We start from the raw sequence: 27,023 nt of genomic DNA, 5'->3' as shown, positions 1-27,023 counted from the left end.
TCTCTCTCTCTCTCTCTCTCTCTCTGTGTGTGTGTGTGTGTGTGTGTGTGTGTGTGTGTGTGTGTGTTGCCAGGGTTTGAAGGGAAGGGCAGCAGGTGTCTGGGGACTGTGCCTGGAGGCTGGAGAGAGGGCAGGGCCCGCACAGCAGGGAGTCTTTGGTGCTCTCCCTCACTTACCTTAGCATCCTCAGTGTCAGCCCATTGTGAGGGGTGTGTGGGTGTGCCTCCTTTTTGGCTCTTCCATCTTGGCTCCTTACCTGTCAGGTCCAGAGCCGGGCCCCACAGGCTCAGCCGTCCCCTCCCGCTTTGCTCTATGTTCATGCAGACCCAGCCCCTCTCCAGAGCTTTGGGTCTGATTCTCCCGCTTGTTTGGCAGTGTGCACTTGGGACTCCCCGGGAGTGATAAAAATAGGCCTCCGGTGTCTCCCAGGGACCAGAGTCTCCGAAGAGGGATCCCAGTACTTGGGAAGACATTTAGACCAGAGAACTTGCAAGGTCCAAATGTGATTTTTATATTCTGCGTGCCTTTTCTATGAAATGGCTGCATTTTCGTTCTTTCCAGAAGTAATGGAGAAGTAAGTATGTTGTGGAATCACACTTTCTGTTTCCCTGTTCCTTTTATTAACTCTGCCTGGAGCCCGAGCTGGTTGATGGTGCTCCTTAGTTCCCATGGCGGTGTGATGGGAGGGACTTTCAGGTGATCTGAGAAGTAGACCTTTGTAAATATGCCCTTTGATGAGGCCGCATCAGCTGTGACAGGGTGTGCCCTGGGTGCTCTGCTCCCCAGGAACGTTCTATAGATTGCCTTTGTAAACGGGGGTGTGCCCAAGCAAGACTCCCACGCAGTGCGTGTGTCTGAGCTTCCTGACTGTGGTTTAACTGATCCTGTGTCCTAAGCTCCCTCTCGACCAGTGGAGACCACCTGAACGCAGGGACCACACATCGGTTGACCATTTTTGTTCAGTGTCCTTTGACCTGAAAGGAAGGGACAGGTTTGTTGAGCTCGTCTGGATATTCTGTGTCCTGGTCAAGGTCTTCTGTGGGAAAGATGGCCGGGTCCTGCTGAGCTAATGAAAGCAAACTGAGTTCCTCCTGCTGGGTGACGCTCATCCAGAACAGCCCAGAGCAGTTTTTCTTGTGCCCCTGGTCCTCAGCCTGCCCCCAACATGTCAGGGCCGTCAGAGGGGGCTGGTGGAGGGGTGCCTGTATTCAAAGCTGTGAATATGTCACCTCTGAAGTTGCAGTGGTGTAGAGGAGAGACCTGACTGCTTCCAGATGGCACAGCTCGGCTCAGCGCGCTTTAGCTTTCCTAAAACAAACAGAAAGAGAGCAGGCCCGGGTCTTGCAAGCTTTTCCAGGCCCCGAGACAGTAAGAAAGGCTTGCTGTACTGTTCTTGGTGGCGTGCGTATTCTGTCAGTAGGAACTGGAGTTTTAGAAACACAGACACCTTATCTCTTGAAATAGGACATTGGAATGAAAAAAGTAAAAGTAATCTTTTATATGACAAATATATAGTTGTATTTCTCCTAAATTTGTGAGTTGTCCTCTCCTGGGGTTGGTTGGGGTTGGGGTGACGCATTGCCATGGCTGCATCCAGAGTAGTTAGTTGTGTCACAGTACATGCCTGTACCTGGTTCGTGTACTCCAGAGACAAAATCGGAAGAGCTTGAGCTGGAGGCCAGCCTCTGCCATCTGGAGAGTTCCAGGCTAGCCAGGACTACACAGCGAGACCTGGCTTCAGAATCCAAAGCAGAGTAGACAGAAGGATTTGAACAGCAGTGGGGACACCTTTGCCTTGACAAGTCTGACTTGTGTCACAGATGAGTCTTGTCTGGTGGGTCTCGCTTTCCTCACTGGTAATTCATTCTGCTCCATTTCTCCAGTCCCCCAGAGGCAGCACAGAGAAACCCGAGTCACCACAGCACACCTGATCCCACCCCACCTCCGCTCACCGCACATCACTGGCCAGTAGTTAGCCCAGGGGGTCGCCCCAGCACACTCTAAGTTGGTGGTTGGTTTAGTATTAAAACACCACCTCTCGGGGCTGGAGGGATGGCTCAGCAGTGAAGAGCACTGGCTGCTCTTCCAAAGGACCAGAGTTCAATTCCCAGCACCCACATGGCCGCTCACAACTGCCTGTAACCCCGGTTTCAGGGGATCCAACACCCTCACACAGGCATACATGCAGACAAAACACCAATACACATTAAAAAACAAAACAAAACAACAACAACAAAAAAAAAACTACCACTTCTGGAAAAGTCACATGGTCCATTGCCGGAATGGGGTTCTCGTGGTTTCCAGGGCCAGAGAGCGCCAGTCCTTGAGTAACTATGTGAGTCGGTGCAGCCCATGGAAGTCAGAAAATGTCACAGGTGCTGTGAGTGCCGCTGGGGCGGTTGGGGGTGGTGGCATGCACGTGCATGTGCGGGCTTGTGTGAGCTCCAGCTTCCTTGCGAGGTGGCAGAGAGTCCATCAGGTGTGTGTGGGTTTCTGCTGCGCCTCTCAGACCTAGGGATGGCAGCACAGCATGACATACTGATGCTGGGGTGGGAATAAAAGGAAATGGAGTTTGAAGAGAGAGGGTGTGGGGTAGCGCCCTCCTAGGTGATGGCTCCTGACCATTATGTGGGCTGGGTAGGACTGAAGTGGAAAAGGCCAAGTTCTTGGGCACCGTCACACACCTGGGCACGTGGACTAGATGCTGGAGAGCTACAGAGGCGTTTTTGAGGAAGGGTGGGTATGTATGCTATGACATTCAGGCCAGGTGTATGGGAGAATGCCTGGAAACTGGGATGGGACCCCAAAATCCCACCCAAGCCCCCCATGCTGGGGCTGTGCATGATTAGCTGGGGGACACAGAGGGAACGCAGTAAGGCGCACTGTGGCGCACTGTGTGGCCTCCTGGGAGGGCTAGGTCCCAGGCACGCTGATGGAGTGGGAGCTTGCCGAAGGGAGTCTAGCTGTGGCCACAGTGTGAACTCCCTGAGCCTTGGGGGAGAGATGGAAGTCCCCTGCAGAGAAAAACCTGTCTTAGTGATTTGGGAGAACAAGGAGCGGACCTTGGTGGGGAAAGGTTTGGCACGGTCACTGACCAGCAAGCTGCCCGAGGCAGACATACTGCTGCGTCCTCTGCCCCGGTAGGGGCCTCTGGGATGAGGTGGGAAAGCAAGATAGAGCATGTGGGGAGGTGTGGGCCTCAGGATCCAGAGGTGTGGGGAGGTTGGGCTGTGCGCCGTTATTCTGATGAACAAGTCCGAGTCGCCCATCCCTGATGTCTGATGTCTCCTCGCTGTCCCCAGTTCTTGCTTCTCCTGCTCCGTCGGCATCGCCCATCCCAGGATATGCCTTCAAGCCTCCACCTCGGCCGGACTTCGGCACCTCCGGGAGAACAATCAAACTACAGGCCAACTTCTTTGAAATGGACATCCCCAAAATTGACATCTATCACTATGAGTTGGACATCAAACCAGAGAAATGCCCGCGGAGAGTGAACAGGTAATCCCGCCCATCTGTGTACCTGGTTGACTTACACATGCTTGTCAGTCTTCAGTGCGTCTCCGGACGCTTTCCCATGAAGCTGCTATGATGCTTTTGGCATTGAGATGTAATTTGAGTACAGTGAAGCCCCTACATTGTTAATGTCCTGCTCCAGAAGTCTGAACCCAACACCTTCTTCTAGTTAGTTCACCTGCCCTGCCCACAGAGGCCATGCAACAAGGTATCTTACCCATTGGTCCTCACATCTGTGGTCTAGCATTTTCTTGAGATTCACCCATGCTGTTCTGTTTATTATAGCAGTTATTTTTAGCGTTAAGGAGTATAACATTGAATTGTGCCTGCATGTGGGGGCGGGGGCAGGTACATGTCCATGTGTGTATACGTGTGGATGTGGATGCCTGAGGTTGACGTTGAACAGCTTCCTTGATCGTTCTCCACCTTACTCATGGAGCCAAGGAGTCCTTTAAATCCAGAGCTCTCTGTTAAAGCTAGTCTAGCTTGTCCTGGAATGCCCATGTCTCCACCAGTGGCTGCCCATCTCCACCAGTGGCTGCCATGACTAGCTGGCATTTGCATGGGTTTTAGTGACCTGAACTATAGTCTTCGTGCTTGTGTGGCAAACAGTTTATCCATTGAGCCACCTCCTAGCCCTTGTTGAATACTTGATAATTTAGCCCTTCGTCTTCCTGCTAACGCTTGAGTGGTTTAGACTTAGACTGTTAGGCATGAAGCTCCCATGAAGGAGCACCCTCTTTTTCCATGTCTTCCTGTTGTGAATGGATATGGGCTTTCCTTCCTGACAGTTGCCAGGGCAGGGCTGGGTTTCACTACCTGGTGTCTGCCAGGCTTCTCCCCGGCAGCTGCAATGTTCTGTTTCCATCAGCGAGTCAAGGAGAGCGGCCTGGCTTAGCCACACCTTGTCAGCATCTGGGCCATTTCTGATTCTCTCCTGGATGTCCTGGCCGCTCCCGTGTGTGGCTTTACCTCCCCCCACCGCCCCACAGTCGATGAACATCTTTCTGTCCTCATGAGGAGTGGTGACACCTTCTGCCCTGATGGCTTGATTGGTAGGGTGTCCTTTTGCCTCTGCATGATCTGGGGTCTCTGTTGGGAATATTCTCCTCCAGTCTGAAATCCGCTTTCTTTTTGTATTAGCGTTTTGTTTTTTAAGATAGTGCCTTTTAGTGAGTAAAACTTCCAAGTTTAGTTGAAGTCTAGTTTGTAAGCTTTCAGAAATGACAGGGGTCCTCTACAAAGTTTGTCTCAGCAGAGGTCATAAAGATCATGTTTTCTTTGGGAGAATTACAGTTTGGGCTTTTGTGTTCAGAGCTGTGCTTCATCCTGAACTGGTTTTGTGTGCAGCCTGAGGTGAGGTATTGAAGAGGCTTTTCTGTTCCTGTCTATTTATCACAGTGCCTTTGAAAGGGAGGGTCAGTCAGCCGTGCACGTGGCAGTTTTGGTACCTGCTTTGGTCTCTCTTTAGGCCAATAATTCATCAGCTTGTCTTGTTTATGGTACACATGCTAGGCCAGCGCTCAGCCTAGGCTGGAGTCTTTACACTGCTGAATTCTCTGAGTTTGTTTTTCCAAATCTAGATCTTTGCTTCAAACAACAAACAAAAACCCAAGAGAATAATAAGCAGGAGGAAGAAAAAAGGCAATTGATTTTTTACCAGAAAACCCTTTGGAATTCTAAATTGCTACCATTTTGAATCTAAAATGTTATATTCTTTGCTTTTGTAGCTAGCTTCTTAAAATGTCATTTTCCAGATGCAGAGTGACAGCCAAGGATTGCAGAGGCTTATTTGGGGATGATGGACATGCATCACACTTAAGTGGTGGGATGGGTGTCCAAATTCCAACTCACTGAATCATTGAATTTACACTTTTAATGGTGAATTTTATGCGAATGTGAATGTTAATTCATTTAACAATTTGTATGTATTTGAGTGTTTTGCCTACATGTATTTTATGTGTACCATGTGCATGTGGTGCCCATGAAGACCAGAAGGAATTAGATCCCCTGGAACTTGAGTAACAGGTGATTGGGAGTCATCAGGTGGATGCTGAGAACCAAACCTGGTCGGCCCTCTACAAGAACAAGTGCTCTTAACCACTGAGCAATCTCTCCAGCCCCAACTTTAACAATGCATCTTATTTCTTACAATGCGTCTTATTGCATCCTTAATGCAGTGTGAGGAAGCCGGCTGGATATTGAGTGTGGGCAATGCAGAGACCACCCTTGTTCTGTCTCTGATTTTAATTGGGAGACAGTTCTTCATCTTTAGGATGTGATATTAGATGTGGGATTTCACAGTGAGAGCTCTTATCCTCTTCTGAGACGAGTCTCCAGCAATCAGCTGAATTCTGTCACTGCTGAGTTGGTTGTTGGTTATATCTTGTCATTTTTTTCATGCTAACATGAGTTGTGGTTTCTAAGCGAGCCGTGCATCTCTGAGAATCCTGTTGTATTCTTTCTATATAGGACTGGTTTGAGTTCGTTTCTGTGGGACGCAGATCTATGATTGTCTTTTGTTCTATTCCTATGTCAGGGTTGTGTAGCATATAATTGAGAAAGTGGCAAAATGTTCCTTCTTTGTACACTGTAAGAGCAAAGTGTGAGGCTCGGGGATGGGGAGATGGATGGGTGAGGAGAGCGTTTGTTGAGCAGGCATGAGGATTTGAGTTTGAAGCCCAGAGCCCACGTGAAGCTGGCCAGGTAGCTTGTGGCTGTAAGCCCAGTGCTCCTATGATGAGATGGGAGGAGGAAACAGGAGAGGCTAGCCTGGCCTAGTCAGCAAACAAGAGCCTGTCTCAAGGTGGAAGGTGCCCTCTGACTCCACACACAACCTCATACGCATATAGATTGGAAGAAAAAAATGTAAGATTTCTGTAATTCTACCATTAAATACCTCCACTGAAATGGGCTAGGTTGGGCTAGTAACTGTGTTTGTGGGAATTGTTTCATATGGCTTGATTTTTTTTTTTTCCCCTTCAGATATCAGGAAGTACCCTTCTGTTTCATTTTGTACATACTTGGGTAGTTGGTGTTTTCAAAGAGTCTACACATGTCATCAAAGTTACTGGATTTTTCTGCAGAGAGATGTTCATGATATGAGGTGGTGTGTGTTGTGTGTGTGTGTGTGGGGTATGTGTGTATGTAGTATGTGTGTATATGTGTTTGTTTTTTTTTTTTTTTTTTTGAAAAACAGGCTCTTGTGTAGCCCAGGCTGGCCTCAAACTCACACAGACCTGCCTGCCTCTGCCTCCAGAGTGCTAGGATCTCAAAGGCGTGCACCACTGTGCCAGGTCCCCATCTTATTCTTTGGTGTCTGTGGGCCCTGTGTGGAGTCCCTTGCAGGCTGAGTATTTTACATTTCCGTGTTTTCTTCTAATCAGGGGGTTGCAGTTACTTCAGTTCTTCGCCCAGAACAAGCATTGGCTTTGTTGACCACGACACTCCAGTTTTTCTGATCTCCACCCCCCCACCCCCCCACACCCCCACACCCCCCCACCCCCACCCCATCCCACCCCCACCCCCGCCTCCGCCCGGTCTCTGCTCGCAGGGTCAGCGTCACCTGTTGGCCTCTGCTGTTTCTTTGCATAGAGCCTCTCCTCCGAGTCGGTCTCACTTGTGGCTTTCGTTTAGTTAGAGGAGCGTTGGGTTCAAAGGTGTGCAGCCCAGCCATGGGTCTTCTTGAGAAACATTCCCCGTGGTGGGGGCAGTGTGCTCTGGTCCTGGGCAGAGGTGACAGGCAGTTTTAGTCCAATCCTTTACAGTCCTTTTTTTCTCATACAAATATGATGTGGACTTGCTTCTCTGCCAGTGGTCTTTTCAGCTCGTGCTTCATGTATTCTGAAGCCCTGTTAATAGGTACTGTCTGTAATTGTTGCGCCTTTTTGTTTTTAAAATACTTAAAAACTACATTTATTCATTGTCTCTCTGCACGCTCTCGCACATGCGTGCATGCGTGCGTGCGGGAGAGCGCATGCTCGGAGATTCGCTTTTGTAAGTTGGATCTCTCCTTCACTTGTGGGACCCAGGGCTGGAACTCAGGCTGTCAGATGTGGCAGCAAGCACCTTCACCCACTGAACCATTTCCCTGGCCCTAAATGTGGGGTTTTCTGGGTTTGGGGGGGTTTTGTTTTTGTTTTTTGTTTTTTTGTTTTTTTTGTTTTTTAAACAGAATTTTACTATGTAACTTTGACTGACCTGAAGCTCTCTGTATAGACCAGGTTGGCCTGGAACTCACAGAGATCTGCCTGCCTCAACCTGAGTGCTGGAATTAAAGGCATGGCACCATACTGCCCCCCCTAGAGTTGTGTCTGTATGTGGTTTTCAGGGCTGCTGCTCAGGATTTAAGGCTTGCCAGCAGGCACCTTGACCCGCTGAGCCGTTTTGCCAGGCCAGCTTTTCATTTAAACGTTTTATTACATGTATTTATGTTCTGTATGTGCTTGTGAGAGAGTGTTCATCCTACAGTGTGCACACGGAGCTCCAAACACAACTTGGAAGACAGCAGAGCTGGCTGGCTGTTCCCATTGTGTAGGTTCCCGGAATTGAACAGCCTCTGTTTGTGAGGTCAGGCTGGGTGGTGCACACCCTTAACCTCAGCACTCGGGAGGCAGAGGCAGGCATGTCTCCTAAGTTCAAGACTAGTCTGGTCTACATAACAGGTTCTAGACCAGGGTTAATGAGTGAGTCTCTCTCAAACATACCCACAAAAGGAAAAAAAAAAAAAAAGCTGCTCACAATAGTTCATATGTAATCTTAATGTTTTTAAGTTAGTTTTATTTATGGGTATGGGTGTGTTGTTTGTGTATTTGCATACACCTGCATGTCTACTATAGTACAGCAGAGGCCAGAAGCAGGAGATGTCCCCTGGGACAGTCAACTGCCATATTGCCCTGTGGGTGTTGATCCTGGATTCTCTACAAGAGCAACCAGTGCTTTTAACCTCTGAGCTAACAAACAGATTAGCTTAAATCCATCCCGCCCCGCGGCCCCCCCCCCCCCCAATCTTTTGAGAGGGTTTCTTTGTGTAGCCCTGGCTGACCTCCAACTCACAGAGATCCACCTGCCTCTGCCTCCCAAGTGCTGGGATTAAAGGTGTGTGCTACCACCATCCAGTCCCTCTTCTTATTTTTAATATTGTTTTTCCATTATATGACTACAGTGTGCCCATGTGTAATTTTCATGGGATTCATGTTTCTTGGACTTGAATCTTGGCCTTTTGTGATGTGTGGGACAACTGGCCTTGGTTTCTGGAAGCCTCTTTCTCCCCTTCCTTCAGAATTGCTGCTCTACTCATACTAGGCCAAGGACATCGACTCCAGGTCGGGGCTGTGATCTAAGAAGCAAAATGCTTTGACTGAAGGTAGAGAGGTGTGTGTGTGTGTGTGTGTGTGTGTGTGTGTGTGTGCGTGCGTGTGCGCGCGCGCGCGCGCGCGCCAGAGGTCACCCTTGTGTGTCATTCCTCATGTGTTTGCCTTGTTTCTGAGTCAGGGTCTGTCACATGGACCTGAAGCTTACAGCTCCGGCCGGCGAGCTCCCAGAATGCAGCTGTCTTTGCTTCTCCCAGCACAGGCAAACACGTCTCTGATGGAGCCATCTCCCTGACCCCTTGAAGATTGCTTTTGGTCTGTTGTGACGTCTGTAAGCGTTGCGTTTGTGCTTGTGGACAGTCCCTCCCCGCTCACTCATTGTTGAGTTTCCTTCCCTAGAGATTTTGTCATGGAATCTTCTCTTATGCTGTACGCCATCTCTGTTGCTGAATTCCATACCCAGGCTGTAATTGTGGTCCATTTATAGGATGCAGTGTACAGTGTGTTGAGGGAATCAATCCAGTCGCTATCTTTTCTGGCCTAGAAATCTCCACCTCAGCTCTGGATTCTGCCGATCTCCTGGGCTGTGGTTTGGAAACTGCTCCAGGGCCAGCATGCCCCAAGTGCATGAGAAGCCTACCTTAGCCCGTTCCCATCCTTCAGTCACCCTAATCCTCAAGCAGCTGCCTCCTGTCTCCTGTGCACATTTTAAGGCAAGAGGCTAAATCCAAAGCCAAGTGCATCATGGGAGAGCTGTAATCTGAGTTACTGACTGGTGTCCCGGGGGGTGCGGGTACCGGGTGAAGAAAGCACCCTTTGCTGGCGCACCTTCTCCTGTCACAGCTGTTGGGGAGAATGAATGTCTTAGGACTCTGTTATCTGACCTGCTGAACAATGTGCCTAGAATATGTTGAATATCAGATGAGATCCTGTTAATGTGCTCCCGTGACAAGTATGTGTCTGCATAAAAGCCACAGGCCCAGCTGGGCTGAGCAGCTGTCAGTGCTGAGGGTCTTTCCAGGTCTTTTATTTTGTCTCAGTGAAGATTGATAAGTGGGTGTGTGGGCTTGCTTGCCAGCTTCTTGGGACAGAAACCTCTGGGTCTCCGTGCTGTAGCGTACACGCGCCAGCCTGGAATGCGGGTGGGAAAAAGGCAGTCGTGTTGTCCGGGCTTTGTGGTTCCCGCGAGGCTCCTCACGGAAACCCTTTCTGAAAGGAGGCGTGGCTCAGGCTTGCACCAGGCACCGCCGTGTGGCTAGCAGTGGTCACGTGACCTGCCAGCGTCAGGTCTGGAAGAAGCCGAGGTTGCCATGGTTTGAACTGCGTCAGCTCAGTTGCTCAGCAACTGAGGGGGCTGGGAACTACAGGCTGAGGCCAGGGCCAGCCCACCAGGCTTGCAAATTACTGGGAGAGCTTCTGGCTGGTTAAATATGCAACCCTTGAATGTTTTCCATTTTGCTGTTAATTGTGGTATTCCCTAAATGGGTCCAGTCTCAAGACTATGATGGTCAAGGTGGTGTGACATTGGAAATAGTGTTGTGCCCAGTTGTGGGATCTCCCCAGTGTTTTGTGCTTGCCGTGGTGATTCTGTGTCCCTAGGATGCTACTCCCATCCCTAGTGGAGAAGAGCACAGCAGGACAGCTTGGCCGTGGACTCAGCAGGCAGGCAGCTGGGTGCTGATTTCACGCTTTCCCCGTGTCCTGGGCATAACTTTCCCTTGCTGCCCCCACCCTGCCCCTGTCCCCATCCCTTTCCCACTGTTCGATGCACTGCAGTCTGTAAAGCCACGGTGGGCCCAGTTTTGAGGCTCTGTGATAGCTCAAGGTGTGTCACTGTTAGTGCTGCGACACCATGATGAGTCCCGTGTGCCTCAGTCTCCAGCAGTGCCATATGTCCCTCCAGCTCAGTCCTGCCTACCCTAATAAGAGTCCCATACAGCCAGCCCTCGGGAAAGAGCTAGGCTCCATGTTGCCTGAGCTAAGGCTAGACTAGCCCAACATATAGTTCCTTCAGGGGAGTATATACCTGCTCATCCATGTCCCTTTCCTCCTGGGGTATAGACTGCTTTCGAGGTTTTTAGAAGTTGGGCCATTGGGTACATATATTAAGGTAAAAATATTACATGCCCCCTGGCCTGGTATTTTAGTTTTAAGTGATTATCTCAAAGGGATAGAGAGTGCCAGCCTTAACAGACACGGGAAGCGTGATCAGTGGCTCGCCCACGGGTTATGGCTTGGTAAGAGCTACATTAATAGGTGATGTGGTTTTGTTGGACATAGTAATAAGGACACATAATAAGGACATATTTCTTCAGGCCCCAGTAGGACAACCTCAGGCCCCAGATATCTAAGTGTGAAAACACGATGAGCGTGGGAGGCTGTAGCGGCAGGAGGATCGGTGAATTTCCCAACACCCACATCGAGTCACTGACAACTACCTGTAGCTCCAGCTCCAGGGAATTCTCCGGCCTCCGTGGGCGCTGCACTTCCATACACACACCCACACACAATACATGTAATTCAAAATAAAACAGAAATCTTTATATCAAACAACAAGATAAAATACAAGAACAATTTTAAAAATGTTGATGGGTCTGTGTTTGGGTAAAAGCTTGGATTGTTCACAGCCAGGCTCCTCCTGGGAAGGCTGGGCTGGGCAGCAGGCTGAGCAGACTTAGCTGTTTGTCACAGTGAGGATGCAGTCACATAAAACCTGCATCATTAGAAACGAACCAAAGTATGTGGGTTTGTGTTGGTCTGCTTGCTTGTTTTTTAAAAGAAGCTTCCAGAACTGTAACAGAAGTCAACAGCCAGTGTGGTTACTGCCCAGCAGATGCTGGGGTTTAGGAAGTAGGATGCAGGAGAGAGAGGCCTTGGTGGCCCTTACCACTGCCCCTTGCTCTCTGTGACTCTGCCTCGGTGTCCCTGCATATGAAATACCAATGGTAGTGTGACCTGTAGGTTCTCAAGGAGTGAGTTCTTCCCCATCCACAAGGAGAAGGCCCAGGAGCTGGCTGCTGGTATCCTTGTGTTCACCTTAACAGCTCTGTGAGGTCAGGAACCTAGTGTGTGCCTGGTGTTCAGCCCAGGGCTTCCTCCTAGATGTCTCTGCTTGACTTGGGGAGGGTAAGTGAGGGGTTTCATTTGGTAAGATATTGGTTGTACTTAACGCCAGTGACTGCTACAAGTGTGGTGCCTTGTTGTGTACCAGAAAATGTGGTCTATGGACTATGGGGGACACTCAGCCTCACAACAGAGGTATGGGTGTCCAGTCTACAACTTTAGGACAGAAATTCCAATGGCTACCCTTCAGTGTACCTGGTAATCTGAGGTTACAGTAGCATCCACATCTGTCCTGTGTAACTCACTTGTGTGACCAGGAAAATGAGGTAAAGCCCACTTCAGGTTCTTGGCTGGTTTCTCCCCCACCCCCACCCCCCACAGGACGGAAAGCCACATGGCATCAGAAGCCCTAGTCTCCTAAAGTGGCTTCAAGCTAGTGTGTATCAGACAGATGCCAGCCTGTGCCGCCTCCTCGACTTCATTGACATTTTCTTGAATTCTCTCTCTGTTTCAGGGAAATAGTGGAGCACATGGTCCAGCACTTTAAGACCCAGATCTTCGGGGACCGGAAGCCAGTGTTTGATGGAAGGAAGAATCTGTACACTGCCATGCCCCTTCCAATCGGCAGGGACAAGGTGAGGCCGCAAGCGCTGGGGTCCAGTCCAACTAGTGCAGTGGGGTTCAGACATGTTCCAAGGTTACGTATTTCTCTGATGATGTACAAAATCACTTATCTGGGAGGCAAGGGCAGCTGCTGGGTGGGGGGCTTGGTCATGAGGTGTATGGTGTGTGCTGAGGTTTGTAGTGAGGCTGATTAAGTGCAACCCACAGACCACTAGACACAGCCCCCCCCTCCCCCCGCCGTGTGTGCGTGCGTGCGTGCGTGCGTGCGTGCGTGCGTGCGTGCGTGCGTGTGTGTCTTACTGGCAACATAACAAGGCAATGTGCTGCAGCGGCCTCCTCTGCAGAGGGTGGGGGGTGAGTCAAGCTGGTGAGGTGGCCATAGAAAATGGTTACCTTCCCTTATTATTTTTATCTTTATCTTGGCTTTATTTAAAAAGTAATAAAGCTTCTACCCAGACTCTGCTACATCTGAGAAGGAAGGAACGGGCACATTTTCTGCAGGTCTGAAAATGGTTGTGTTGCTAAGTGACCAAGTTCCTTGGCTCTTCCGTGCCTGTCTGTATCCCCAGCGGGGCCAGGCAGTCTCCGTACCTGGTGGCTTCTGCTCGGTGTCACCACGCCGACAGGAAGGTACTATGTGAGGGCAGGGAGAGGCCCAGTGACTACACAGCTCTGTGTGTCATGTTCTGATCTCGCTTTTCCCAGTCACCAGTGGCACGTGGGTTGTCGCTGCCACTCCAGGGTAGGATGATGGGCGTAGGGTTCTGAGTTGGAGGGAATCCCAGGACTGAGTGTGAATGAGCTGAGCGGGCTCTCCCTGGCAAATTAACACGCTGTGAATTTGAGATTTATTGATCTTAAGGTTTTTGTGTTTAATTTGCACATTTGTTTTTGTTGAAAGCTCTATAAGAAAGAAAAGCATAAGGAGTTTATTCACAGTTTTGTTGGTACAAATTTATAATTAGACGCTAGGAGGAGCCTGAGGAGAGCCCTCCTGAGGGAGGGGTGGGGCGTCTCCGCTGCTCAGATGTAGACGCACAGTCACAGGCGTTTCCAGCCCAGGCTGGGGTGGAAATAGGTGTGGGTATGCCTTTCTTAGTAATAGGATGTGACACAGGCTGCTTCCCCTTGTCAAGCCAGCTACCTCTCCAGTGCGGGGTAGGCAGCCCCACTTCCTGTGTGTGTGTGTGTGTGTGTGTGTGTGTGTGTGTGTGTGTGTGTGTGTGTGGTGGTGCATCTCGGGGTCTCAGACACAGTGTGGGCTTTCATTACGGTCCTGGGTCTCTGTGTGCTCCTCTCCTCCCACAGTGTAGTGCAAGTAGCAAGGTTTGAAGAGCTCCAGCCCACCGCCCAAGACACATGAGCACCGGGCAGGGATGGTGGATTCAGTTCTTGTCTGTTTGCGCTAGCCTGCACATAGAGCATCTGGAGTCCCAGAGAGCTTGGGAGCCTTTCAGCTAGCACAGGGGTTTCCCTTCTGTCTGAGCCAATGAAAACTCGTTTTCCTCTCTTTTCCTACCAGCAAAGCTTTGTCTTTGTGGCCTTTTTTTTTTTTTTTTTTTTTGGTCATCTGTAGGAAGAAAGGACTCTCCTTGAGTCCGTTAGCTCAGCGTCTACCTGGTGGCTCAGTGGGGACTGTAATGCCTGGTGTGGGTACATGCCAGTGTCCACATCACATCACCCGCCCGATGAGCAGCCCTCTCCAGATCTCTTCTCATTCCTCCATGGGTGTTCACCTCACTGCCAGCCCATGTGGTCATAAAAGCAACTCCTCAGGGCTGAGAATACCTGTGTCCACCAAGCCCGTGGCCTCACTGTGAGATGGGACAGAACTGGGAAGTTACAAAGCAGTGGCTCTAACTTGGGGACTGAAGTCCTCATCTCTGTTTACCTTGGCTCTGTGTCCAGCCAGTGACTTCTTTTGTCAGCCGCCTCCATGTGTATAGCTTCTGACTGCTACCTCCTGGGCCGGGGCGAGTTGAGGGTCCCCTTCCTAGATGGAAGTTATAGCTGAGGTCCAGCTCATGAGAGCTCCTCTCTGTGGCTGCTAAGCTGACCTGAAGGTGTCCAGTAGCCAGGAGCCTCTGGGGAGGCGAGTCACAGGACACGCTGCTAAGAACTCAGATAAGTCTGCGTACAGCCACCCTCGTCACCTGCCGGGGTGCTTCTGGGTCCCCAGCCTACTTCACACGTGCACTGGGGAAGCTGGTGTCCAGGTGTTTGGAGGACCACTGTTCGGGTTGACTTTCTGTTGCTGCGGATAAACACCATGACCAAGAAAACTTGGAGGGGGAAGGGTTTACTTGGCTCACATGTCCTGATCAGAATCCATCACCAGGAAAGGCAGGGGAAGAATGAAAAGCAGGAACAGAGACACAAACTGAAGCAGAGACCATGGGAAAATCATGCTTACTGACTTGCTCCCCATGGCTCGCTCAACTTACTTACTTATTTTTTTTTTTTGGTTTTCCAGTATCAGGTTTCTCTGTGTAACAGTCCTGGCTGTCCTGGAACTTGCTTTGTAGAACAGGCTGGCCTCTAACACACTGAGATCTGCCTGCTTCTGCCTCCAAAGTGCTGGGATTAAAGGCATGCGCCACCACCACCCGGCATCTTATTTTCTTATACAACCCATGACTACCTACTTAATTGTGACACTTCACAGTGTGCTGTACCCTCCCATATCAATCATTAATCAAGAAACTCTCCCTACTAACCACAGCTGGTTCTTCAGCCCCAGCTGACCAGCATCAATTGTTTCAATAAAGCACAAAGTTTCACTAACACAGATTCTTAATTCAAATACGTCACTCCAGTGGCTTTGATAGTTTTTGTTTCTCCCTGAAACTTCCTAAGGCAGGCAGGCTTCCCTTGTCCCCACCACTCTCACCATTCTTAGCTTCCAAGCTCCCCAACAGCAGCTCACTAGGCTCTGAGCACTTCCAACCACCTTCCAAAAGAACAACATGGTCAGGTCTATCACAGCAACACCCCACTTCTGATACCAGTTTCTTTTTCTTTTTCTTCTTCCTTTTTGGTTTTTCGAGGCAGGCTTTCTCTTGTATAGCCTTAGCTGTCCTGGAACTCGCTCTATAGACCAGGCTGGCCTCGAACTCACAGAGATCTGCCTAACTCTGTCTCCAGAGTGCTGGGATTAAAAGCATTCACTACCACCGCCTGGCCTGACACCAGTTTCTATTCTTGTTCAATTTCTGTTGCTGGGATAAAAACAAAAGCAACTTGGGGGAGGAGGGAGTTATTTGACTTCAAGTTCAAATATTATTGAGAGAAGCCAAGGCAGGAGCCTTGCCTCTCAAACGTTGTTGAGAAGAGCCGAGGCAGGAGCTTGGAAGCAGAGGTTGAGGTTGACACCATGACAGAACATGAATCACTGGCATGCTCAGCTTGGTTTTCTTATACAACCCAGGACTGCATGCCCAGGGCAGCTCCACTCAAAGTGGGCGGGGCCCTCCTACATTAAGAAAATACTTACAGGCCAGTCGGTTAAAGGCAATTCCCTCAACTGAGGTTCCCTATTCCCAGGTGATTCTGTTTGTGTCAAATTGACCAAAAACAAGACCAAAAAAACCTACCCAGCCCAGGCTTTCCCAGAAAGCCTTTCGACGGCAGCTCCCTGGGCACATCGAAACAGGATATGACCTGCACGTCCTCATCAGGAAAGGATGCGTGGCACCAAGCCCTGCAGCTGTCCCTGCAGCCTGGCCAGCGCAGTGGTTGTGACACCAGACACCTGCTGGTGCTGTCACTCCTATGGGGATGGGGGTAGGTGGCCCTGCAGCTGAGGACAGGGAAACTTTAAGACACAGCTGCTTCTGTGTGTTCACAAACTCCCCGAACACTGTTTCTTTGTGTCGGGGTGCAGCTCTCCTCTTTGTTTCTTAGTGGTGCGCCATACCAAAAGACACTTCTTTTTGTTCTCCATTGGACTCCGTCTTGCAAGGATGTCCAAACAAGAGCTGCATGGCGCAGTAAAAAAATCAGTGTTTTCAGAGGTTGGTTCCATAGCCAGCTCGCTGTCTTCCCTACCCAGGTTGGTACCATGGGATGTACCAGCCATACTTCTGAACACACATCTGGGTTGTGTTTCCCTCTGAGTAGTGGCAGTAGGCCAGCCCAAAGCCCAGGCCCCTTGCTGCCCTTTCCTGGCCCCAGGGCCTTGGGCTGTTTGCCAGCCCAGTGTCTGGTGATGCATGGAAGATGTGGTGAACCAGGCTCCTTGCTGGAAGGGTCGGTACTAAAGGATAAAGCATTCCAAGAACACGGGACATGTCAACAACAGATAACAAAGCCACTTTGCTCACGCCCCCCCCCCCCCCCGCCGCCCCCAGTCACGAAGCACTGCGGTAGGCATGGATCACAGTGGTGATCCCACAGTGGACATTTAGTTACGGGTAGATTGAACAAATGTTACAGGAGAAAAGTAGCCATGTTGGGGATGTTGCCAGTGTCCTATGTGCTGAGGATTGATCTGAATGCGTTTTTGACCACTGTCCAGGATGCTGGCCACCCTCCTCACACAGCTGCGTGATTGCACATTTGTTAAAAGTGAATAAAGTTGAAGCTGGGGAGGTAGCTCAGTTGGTAAAAAGTGGAAAGCAGTGGAGGAAGACACCTAGTGTAGACCTCTGGCCGCCTCCACACATGCGCATCCCTGCACCTACTCAAAAAAAGTTAAAAATTGAATTTCTCATGCGTTTTGGGAGGAAATGACCTTTGTGCGTTGGTTCGGCAGGTGGAACTGGAGGTCACGCTGCCGGGAGAAGGCAAAGATCGTATCTTCAAGGTGTCCATCAAGTGGGTGTCGTGCGTGAGCTTGCAGGCATTACACGATGCACTTTCGGGGCGGCTGCCCAGCGTCCCTTTTGAGACGATCCAGGCCCTGGACGTTGTCATGAGGCACTTGCCATCCATGAGGTGAGGACATCAGCTGGGAGGGGAGAAAGGGCCATGAGCTGAAGCTCAGTGTTCTCAGAAAGATTGAGATCTTGACCAAGCAAGGGAGGAGCCAGTGGAGCCAGTGGTGATGGCCGGACATGTGATCTCCGTGGCAAACAGTCTGAGATGGAAGAGGGTAGTGTTAGAGTCATCACCAGTGACCTTGCCTGAGGGCACAAGGTTCACCTCCCTGGCTTTGAGCTCACCCCGCCCTGTGCAGAGTCCAGAGCAGCACCTGGACGGCCATCCTTGGGAGACTCCTCTGCAGCTTTTATGACCACGCCCAGCAACAGAGGCATCATCCTACTTCGTTAGAGGATCGCCCTTTACCACACCTAGCAGGGGGTGGGGATCATTTCTGTGGTTTGCCATTTTCCCAGTGGCCAGACAGTGTTGCACTGACTGGCACATGGGACCAAGGCCAGGGAGCCCCATCCAAACTTGGCTCTCACACACAGCACACAGTAGCACCTTAGAACGGTGGGAATGGAGCTGGGAGGTCAGAAGTAAGCAGCAAAAAGCAGGCTCAGTGCTGGGGCCCTGGGACTGACCCCTTTGTGCTCTGGAGAAGATTGGGTCTTCCTTGGGCTCCCTAGCTACACACTTTAGGCCCAGAGGAGACCGCCTCCCAGGGCCAGATGTCACTCTTGGCCTGGCCTGCCTGCCACTCCTAAGAACTGTTGACGGAAGGGAGGCAGGTAGGCACAGAAGTCGCCTGGAATGGTGATTAACAAAATCTCGTCGTCTGTGGTTTAAAAAACAAACCAGTATTTATTTTATTGTGTGGGGGGCATGCCACCGGTGTGTGGAGGTCAGAGGACAGCTCGGTAGGAGTCAGTTCCCCTTTTCTGCCGTGTGGGTCCTGGGGATGGAACTCAGGTCATCAGGCTTGGCGACAAACACCCGTACCCTCTGAGCCTTCTCACCGGCCACACTGAGTGGCAGGAATTCCTACGGGTCCTTTCTTCTGAATTCTTTTGGATAGTTTACACTGATTTTTACAGTCAGGAGACTGTCAGAACACACAGGATTGACAAGCACAGTCAGATGGGAGATGGGCATGCGCCCTAACTTCATTAACACCGTCTCTTCCCTTCGGTGTCCTGAGTGGTGGCGCGTGCCACGTGTCCAGTGGTCTATAGGGGGCACTGGAGAGAGTGTCCACCGCAGGTGGGTGGGCTCTAGCTCGGGTCTGCGTGTGTAACTGGCCTGCAGGCTCCAGAAGCAGGGAGCTCTCCACAGCCTCCTTCCTGCCTGTCATTGATGAATAGGGACCGGGTGCCAGCTTAGACGCCCCATGTGGTCCACAGCCACACGGGGAAGTGGCAGCTCTCGGACTTAGGGCTGACCTGCTCCAGCTGCCTCTGCCTGGTGGCTGTTGGGTTTCCACCGGTGCTAGTGTGAAGCCTGCTCCTGCATCTGTAGCACAGCCCTGGACTGTGTGCAGTGTAAGATGAAAATAAGGAGGAGGAAAGAGAATGGAAATACCAGCTAGAGCCTGCGTTCTGCATGAGTCTTAAGGCCGCAGCTGTAGGCAGAGCCTGTTCCCAGATGAACTCTTGTCCTTTGGAGAGATTCATAAGGAAGGTACCCTCGAAGTGTGGAACAGTGAGTCTGAGCTAGAACCACAGTGGGTCTTGTCTCACACTGACACTGAGCCTGGAGAGAGGTCCCCTTGCACCTCCATCAGCTAATGTGTTTAAACATCTGACGGTCTAAGTCTACAAGGCTACCGCTTAAACGCTGCATGAACGTAGACTACAACACCATATACTGAGCATGAATGGTCTCTGAGTGTAGGTGTGCCTGCAGGGATGACTGGAGGAGAGGCAGGGAGTCAGCCTGGCATTTCCTGACCGATTCCATCTGATTAGGAGAGGGCTTGTCTCCCTGGCAGGTACACCCCTGTTGGCCGTTCCTTCTTCACTGCGTCTGAAGGCTGTTCTAACCCCCTGGGTGGGGGCCGAGAAGTGTGGTTTGGCTTCCACCAGTCCGTCCGACCTTCTCTTTGGAAAATGATGCTGAATATTGATGGTAAGCCCAGGGCTTCACTGCAGGGTCAATGGGGGCCACGCAGCCTCCATTACATGGGGTGGAGACTTGAAAACATGCAGAGGAGGCCAGACCTTAGGAAGGATTCTTGTAGTCATCTCTAGCCTCCGGTGAAGCCAGAAATGTTGGTGTGTTACCAGCCTGTGTCAATCATCTCTTTGATATCTGAGGCGGTTCACAGTTGGGTACCAGAGCCCTTGGAGTATTCCATTCCCAGGGACCCTCGAGCCAGCCGGGGGAGCTGCCTCTGCCAGGCCCTTTGCACTACTAGAACACCCCAGGCGTGGGGTTGGGGCCACGCCCCTCACTTTCTCTCCATGTTTCCTGATTACTCAAGTTGTTGTTTCCATTGAGAAGGGTACCATTGGGCGCCAATAGATAGCCACTGTCCGTTGGTCCTCCAGCTTTGACGGTATATTAGAATTGTCACTGCTGTGACAGGTACCACCTAGAAGAAACCATTGATAGTAGTAAAGATTGGCTCATGGTTTCAGAGGACTCAGTCCGCAGTAAGCTGGTGTTGTCATTCTGAAGCTGAACACCATGGCAGAGAGTGTGACTCAGCATAGCTGCTCATCTGTCTCATCTCACGGTGGCTGGGGAGGAGGCGGATAGAAAAGGGGCAGGGATAAGTGCATTCCAGAAGGCACACCCCCAGCAGTCTACTTCTCCAGTCAGGACCGCCATTTGAGGTTTTACAGCCTCCCAGAAATGCCATCCGATTGTGAGTCCATCAATCCATTGGTTGGTTCAGAGCCCCCATGATCCAGGTAGCTTTCAGTGATGGGGTCCACAAGAGCTTTTGGGGGACATTGTGGCCCCCGTGCTTCCCCCCTGCTTCAGGAGAGTCTGAGTCATGCTTTGTGCTTGATCCCACTTCCGTCTGCCCGAGACCTACAATCAGGAGGAATGCTGCCTCCTCGGGTAGGAGATAAGTTCTGGCAGTAGCTCCAGGAAGGCCCCAGGTCACATTTTGCTCAGGGGCACACTGATTGCAAATGAATTGCACGAATGGAAAACCTCAGAAATGCCTCTTGCAGAAGGAGGCCAGAAAAGCCTACTGGCTGTCCTCTGTCAGGCTAAACTTGTTCAAGACCACAGTAATTCTTTGGATGACTTCTTCAGACTCAGCCAGTCTCTTACCATTCATTGCCTGTGGCTAGAGACAAGTATGGAATCTCCTTGGTCAATCCCTACCTTGGGGTGTAGAGCTCTGGGCATAGTGGCATTGGTTTTCTCATCACAAAGGGCCAAGGGGAGTCCCAGAGAGGAGAAACTAAGGCCAGGCCTCATGAGCTGCAACTAATTAGACACATGTGTTATTCTAGATGCCTCCATCAAATGTTCTTGTCTGTCTCTTGCTTTTCCTGCACACAGTATCGGCAACAGCATTTTACAAGGCACAGCCAGTGATTGAGTTTGTTTGTGAAGTTTTGGATTTTAAAAGTATTGAAGAACAACAAAAACCTCTGACAGATTCCCAAAGGGTAAAGTTTACCAAAGAAATTAAAGGTAAGGGACCACCCAGCAGACAGGCTTGGGGTGAGGGCCTCCTTTGAGGTTCCTGCCCATGCATGGATGGGGTTCTTGTTCCACTCTGATGAGGGAGGTGGGAGCTGTGGGAAGAGTGAGCCACAAGGCACACTGGCCCTGAGATAGATTGTTGGAACTCGTGCACAGAGGGGCCCATGATTCAAACGAGCACAACCACGTGGGTGGGAGCAGCTAGGATGTCTATCTGAGCCACAAACATTTGGACTAGAATCACCCTTAAAGAGGGGTAGTGGTGACACCCAAGTCTTACTATGCTGAATTTTGCTGGCAGAAGGCATCTCTGGACAAGACGGATCCAGCCATGGCATCCTGTGGATAGCCGCATTTCTTACTCCTCAGCTCTAGAACCCCATGGCTTCAGTTGTGGCCAAAGCCGCCATGTGTGAAAACAGAGTCCAGAGTGGGGCTTGGACTGTAGGTGCATGACAAGAGTGGCTCTGACTCCTGCTGTCTGTCACCAGGTCTAAAGGTGGAGATAACACACTGTGGTCAGATGAAGAGGAAGTACCGTGTCTGCAATGTGACCCGTCGGCCGGCCAGTCACCAAACGTAAGGCAGCTGAAACGGCCGTCCCTCCTTCCAAACTCAGGCCTGGTCCTGGTCATAGGATTGTCCTGCACGGATTCGTCTGTGCTCCTAAAATGCTAGTAGCTACTTTTGTGGCTCATTTACTTACTCTCCACTCTACAAAGTGAACCCCAGGGGCTAGAAAAATGCCTCAGTAGTTAAGAGCATGTCTTGCTCTTTCAGAGAACCCGAGTTCAGTTACCAGCACCCATGTAGGGCAGCTTACAACCACCTGTAGCTCCAGCTGCAGTGCCCTGGTACTGCCCTGGTACCGACATCCCCACATGCACAAATCCACACGCACACACACACAATTTAAAATATAAGTTGGGATTTTTTTGTTTTTAAATTTATATCTTCATTTTTATTGTTTGAATGTTTTGCCTGCATGAATGTCTGTTCACCGTGTGTGTACCTGGTCCCTATGGGGATCAGAGGTGGCATCAGATCCCCTGGAACAGAAGTTACAGGTATCTAAGAGCCACTATATGAGTCTGGGAATCAAACCTGGGTCCTCTGCAAGAGCAGCCAGTGCTCTTGACCTGTGAGACATCTCTCCAGCTCCCGTTTTGTTTTTTTGTTTTGTTTTGTCTTAGACAGGGATTCAATACATACACCAGGCTGGCTGGGGCCACTCACCAAGATGGCTCTGCTTACTGGGTGCTAGGATTTAAGGCACGTGCCACATGGCCAGCAAAATAATTTAGGGGGAAAATGGGGGTCAGGGAGTGTAGACAGATGGATCAGTGGTTAAAAATACTGGCTGTTCTTCCAGGGGTCCTGGGTTCAGTTCCTAACACCATGTAGCAGCTCACAATCATCTATAATTGGGGTCCCACGGGAGCACATACCCTATTCTGGTGTGCAGACATATACATAAAAATGAATAAATAAATCTTTTAAAAAACAAGCATATGAATTCCAACACAGAAATCCCATAGGCACAGGGGAGTGGAGGATGTGACCTTAGGTCTCGGAGGTGGCAGGGACACCTGTGGGCATCATTCTGACTCATGGTACAGCTGACTAGCTCTGCTGGCTGAGGCAGTTGCAAGGGTTAACACAGTATCTCTCAACTAATGTCCAGTCATGCTGTCATTTGCCTAGTGGCATGTTTACAATCGACTGTGTTTAGGAGAAAAGTGACAAGTTGAGATACCGTACCCTGCTCTGGGTCTGTTGCTCCTAGTGAGAACTTGTTGGCTTGGTTCATTCCCAGAACACAGACTATTGCTAGGGTACCCGGTCCTCATGGAACAGCAGGGTCTGATGGACTAGATCTGTGTCCTGTCACCTGCCCATTGGACAAGAGGTGACAGATTGCCTGGCAGTCTCCATGGAAGGGTCAGCTCAGGAAGGCTGGGCCACATGGCCTGTCCCACCTGGGGGCTGTTATCCCCCAGCGTGTGACACATAGCTCACCTCCCCTATTTATGGCTTGGTCACCTCCTCTTGTCTCAGTCCTGCAGGGAGGCCCTAGATCTGAGACCACCATTCTCTTATCATGGAAGGTTCCAGTTTCTTCTAGCCATTGGGAGCTTTTGGGTGTAGGAGTTACTTAGAGTCGCCACGGTCTGCTGGGAAAGAGACTTTCTGGATTCATCTTCCTGTGTCCTGGACTGTTTAGTAGAAACTGTGATTGGTGCAGTTTCTTAGCTGTGTGGCTGGTTGCTGTTTCCCAACAGGCATGCGCAGCCTGCGAGTTGCAGGGCTTGGTCCTGGGGAGGTGTGTTGGAGCTCCAGGGTCCAGGGCGCCTGGGAGGTTCTTGCCTGAGTTAAGTCTTTCCGCAGGTTCCCGCTGCAGCAGGAGAGTGGGCAGACAGTGGAATGCACAGTGGCCCAGTACTTCAAGGACAGGCACAAGCTGGTTCTGCGCTACCCTCACCTCCCGTGTTTACAGGTTGGACAAGAGCAGAAACACACCTACCTTCCCTTGGAGGCAAGTCTCTTCACTACACCCTCAGCCGGGGAGGAGGAGCCCCAGCCCAGCCCAGCCTCACTGGCGCTCTAGGACTCAGCCAATTCATGGAATTGTTGAGATTTGTCCCCTCTGTGTACCCCTCCCCCCAAAATGCCATGAGATTAGCGGCTTGGGTGGGAATCCCCGCCACCCCACCCCCCTTCCTTCCTTCCTTCCTTCCTTCCTTCCTTCCTTCCTTCCTTCCTTCCTTCCTTCCTTCCTTCCTCCCTCCCTCCCTCCCTCTCTCTCTTTCTTTCTTTTCTCTCTTTCTTTTGGTTTATTTCGAGACAGAGTTTCTCTATGGTGCCTGTCCTGGATCTCACTCTGTAGACTAGGCTGTCCTCGAACTCACAGAGATCTGCCTGGCTCTGCCTCCCAAGTGCTGGGATTAAAGGAATGTGCCACCACCTCTCGCCAGCCCCCTTTTTAAGGCTCTCACTGTGTAGCCCTGGCTGGCCCGGAATTCTCAATGTAGACCAGGCTAGCCCCCACCTCAGAGATCCCACCTGCCTCAGCCTTGTGAGCCCTGGGATGATGGGTGTCTTCCTTAGGCTTTCTGTTGCTGTTATGAAACACCATGACCAAGAGCAACTTGGGGAGGAAGCGGTTTATTTCACACACTCTTCCACATCACTGTTAATCAGCTAAGAAAGTCGGGGCAGACACTCAATCTGGCCAGGAATCTAGAGGTTGGAGCTGAGACAGAGGCCATGGAGGGGTACTGCTAACTGGCTTATTCAGCCTGCTTTCTTATGGAGCCCAGGGCTACCAGCCCAAGTTGACATCAACCACAATAGGCTGGACCCTCCCACATCAATCACTAATTAAAATACCCCATGACCCAATCCTCCCCCCCCCCCCATAATATTTTTATTGATGATTTGGGAATTTCATATCATGTACCCAGATCACATTCACTTCCTGGTCTTCCCAGATCTGCCTCTCACCCTTGTGCCCCTCCCCCAAAGAAAAGGAAAAAACAAAATACAGGTCTAATTTGTGTTGCCTGTCTACTTGTGGTCAAACTCCCAGTGGCCAGCCCCTAGAGGAAGCTTGAGTCCTTCCCTACCTGCACCTCGCCAGACAGAAGCCCTCAGGTGTGGAGAGCTGCCCTTCAGCATCCTTAGCATGATTGTTAAGAGTTCTCTTTGATGGTTTCCTGTCTAGGCTGTTACTTTTGGGGGTGGGAGCAGGGTACAGGCTACAACCCCATCTTAGGGAAGCAGTTTATCAGTTGAGGTTCTCTCCCATCAGATGCCTATAGCTTGTGTCAAATTGACATCAAATTAGCCAGCAGAACAGATGGGAGCCCCTCTCTTTGCCCTGCTCAAATCCAGAACTCTAGATTGGCACCAGCGTCCCCGGCCTCTGTGACCGGCAGTGCCACCAAAACCGAAGGACACGGGTCTGTCAGGCCAGGTTTGCTCAGTTCTGTTGTGAGTGGTAGGCTATGGAGCAGCCCTACCACTGGCCAGGACTCCGGCTTGGATACTGAGCCCCCCTGAAAAGTCTCCCTCCCACAGCTCATGTGTTGACATGTGTGGGTCTTCTTTGTAGGTCTGTAACATAGTAGCTGGACAGAGATGTATTAAAAAGCTAACAGACAATCAGACCTCAACCATGATCAGAGCCACAGCCAGGTCGGCACCGGATCGTCAAGAGGAGATCAGCAAACTGGTGAGCATTGGGTTCTCAGCTTCCTCCAGGATAGGGCACCATGGCAAAGGCACCCCTCCACACACATTCCTGCACTGTGAGCCGAGATGGCCCCTGGAAGGAGCAGACAGGCCCCCACTGACTTGTCTTCCTCTGTTTTCCTTCCTCAAGATGCGAAGTGCAAGTTTCAATACGGACCCGTATGTTCGTGAGTTTGGAATCATGGTCAAGGATGAGATGACAGATGTGACAGGGCGGGTTCTGCAGCCACCCTCCATCCTCTATGGGGGCAGGGTAGGTACAGATGGGTGGCAACGTGCGTGTGCGTGTGCGTGTGTGGGTGTGTGTGTGGGTGTGTGCGTGCACATATGTGCGGTTGTGTGTGCATGCGCGTGTGTGCGGGTATGCAGGTGTGCATGTGTGCACGCAGGTGTACAGGGCAGGGAGGGTAGCCTGTGTGTTCTCAGGTTTGTTACTACCCTTACTTGTGGGATAAACACTGGGCACTACAGGTGGTTGTTCTGAACTGCACCCATTGGGCCCATGCATGACAAAGACTCTCCTTGCTTGTATCCTTTTAACAAGTTTGCACATTGCTTTTAGTGTTTCTAAAAGTTTGTCTTATCTCATGAAAACTCCACCTCCTTCTAAAGAGTTTTTTCAGATGGTGTCTGACTCTACTCACCTCCATCTCTTCATCTAACCATCCATTCATCTGACTCCACTCAACCTCATCCATTTATGTTGTATACCGGGTGTGGGGGTGTTCACATGGGTCATGTGGTATATCGGGTGTGGGTGTTCATGCAGGTCGGTGGAATCAAGACACAGAGGCACCTCAACGATGATTCTTAGCCTTTTTCAGCTCAGGGTGGATTCCTCTCTCTGGACTGAACCTTAGTCACTTAGCAAAGGGCTTTTTCATTGGTATACAATTCACACCTTTAGCAAGTCAATTCCATATACCCAAACCTCTTAAGCCCCCCAAAAGGACAATGCCAAATGCAAATTCTCAGTGAAGGAATACCACAGTGTTCTGGTTTGTTCTAAACTAAGTTTTCATAGGCTTTGAACCCCTAGGAAACTCGCAGATAAGACCCCAAACAGAAGGTACAGGAGGCAGGAGGGAACCATCATAGAAGGCAGATCAAAGCTAGGTGCTAACACTCCAGAGTCAAACCAGGTGTAGCTCTGTGGGAATTCTCCCAACATATCCCCCCCTTTTTTTTATATGCAACAATCAATTATTTTGGAGATTATGTAGCTTTATAGTAAATTCAGCCTTTTCTCTATTTTACAATCTCATGTAAGTAAGCCAAAACACATTTTAAAGCCAATAAGGTTACTATAGCTAGCACAAGAGTAACACTTGCTAAAACAAGAAATCTATTAAAGTGATTGATTCACAGGGTTGAATGAGGCTATACTATCTGCAAGGCTTTCCGTAACATCCATTCCTGTCATATCAGGTCACTTTTTGGTAAAAGTTCTCTTAATTTCTTACTGTAAACCATAAATCATTTGAGAAGAATTAGGGTGACCCCTCAAATGCATTTTAACTTTTCCCCCAATCATAATTGATTTCATTAAACTTTAAAGGTGTAATACAATAAGACGTAACATTCCAAACACATTTTAATTTTATTTGCTCCTTCCATATTTCTAACTGATCTCCCAACGATATAACAGCTCGTCTCAAATCAGCTACCTCATTAACGATCTCATTATTTTATTTTGTTCAGTCCAAAGTTCTGTAGAATGCTTAT

At 50.3% G+C, this 27,023-nt stretch overlaps 1 protein-coding gene across 2 annotated transcripts in view; it reads left to right on the top strand.

Moving 5' to 3' along the window:
• The window catches only part of Ago2 (argonaute RISC catalytic component 2), an 84,270-nt gene that overhangs the window by 32,012 nt on the left and 25,235 nt on the right, over positions 1 to 27,023 (top strand). For both annotated transcript variants that reach the window (XM_006989198.4, XM_042264972.2), the window contains exons 2-10: positions 3,303 to 3,498; positions 12,403 to 12,523; positions 17,266 to 17,447; positions 19,366 to 19,502; positions 20,898 to 21,032; positions 21,536 to 21,623; positions 23,433 to 23,580; positions 25,159 to 25,278; positions 25,429 to 25,551. In XM_006989198.4, coding sequence (XP_006989260.2) covers positions 3,303 to 3,498; positions 12,403 to 12,523; positions 17,266 to 17,447; positions 19,366 to 19,502; positions 20,898 to 21,032; positions 21,536 to 21,623; positions 23,433 to 23,580; positions 25,159 to 25,278; positions 25,429 to 25,551 — 1,250 coding nt within the window. The remainder of the gene's footprint in view (positions 1 to 3,302; positions 3,499 to 12,402; positions 12,524 to 17,265; positions 17,448 to 19,365; positions 19,503 to 20,897; positions 21,033 to 21,535; positions 21,624 to 23,432; positions 23,581 to 25,158; positions 25,279 to 25,428; positions 25,552 to 27,023) is intronic.

The sequence above is a fragment of the Peromyscus maniculatus genome, chromosome 20, assembly GCF_049852395.1.
Source record: "Peromyscus maniculatus bairdii isolate BWxNUB_F1_BW_parent chromosome 20, HU_Pman_BW_mat_3.1, whole genome shotgun sequence".
Taxonomy (NCBI): Eukaryota; Metazoa; Chordata; class Mammalia; order Rodentia; family Cricetidae; genus Peromyscus; species Peromyscus maniculatus.
The sequence above is the reverse complement of the archived record's forward strand: the minus strand, read 5'-3'. Positions and strand labels throughout refer to the sequence as shown.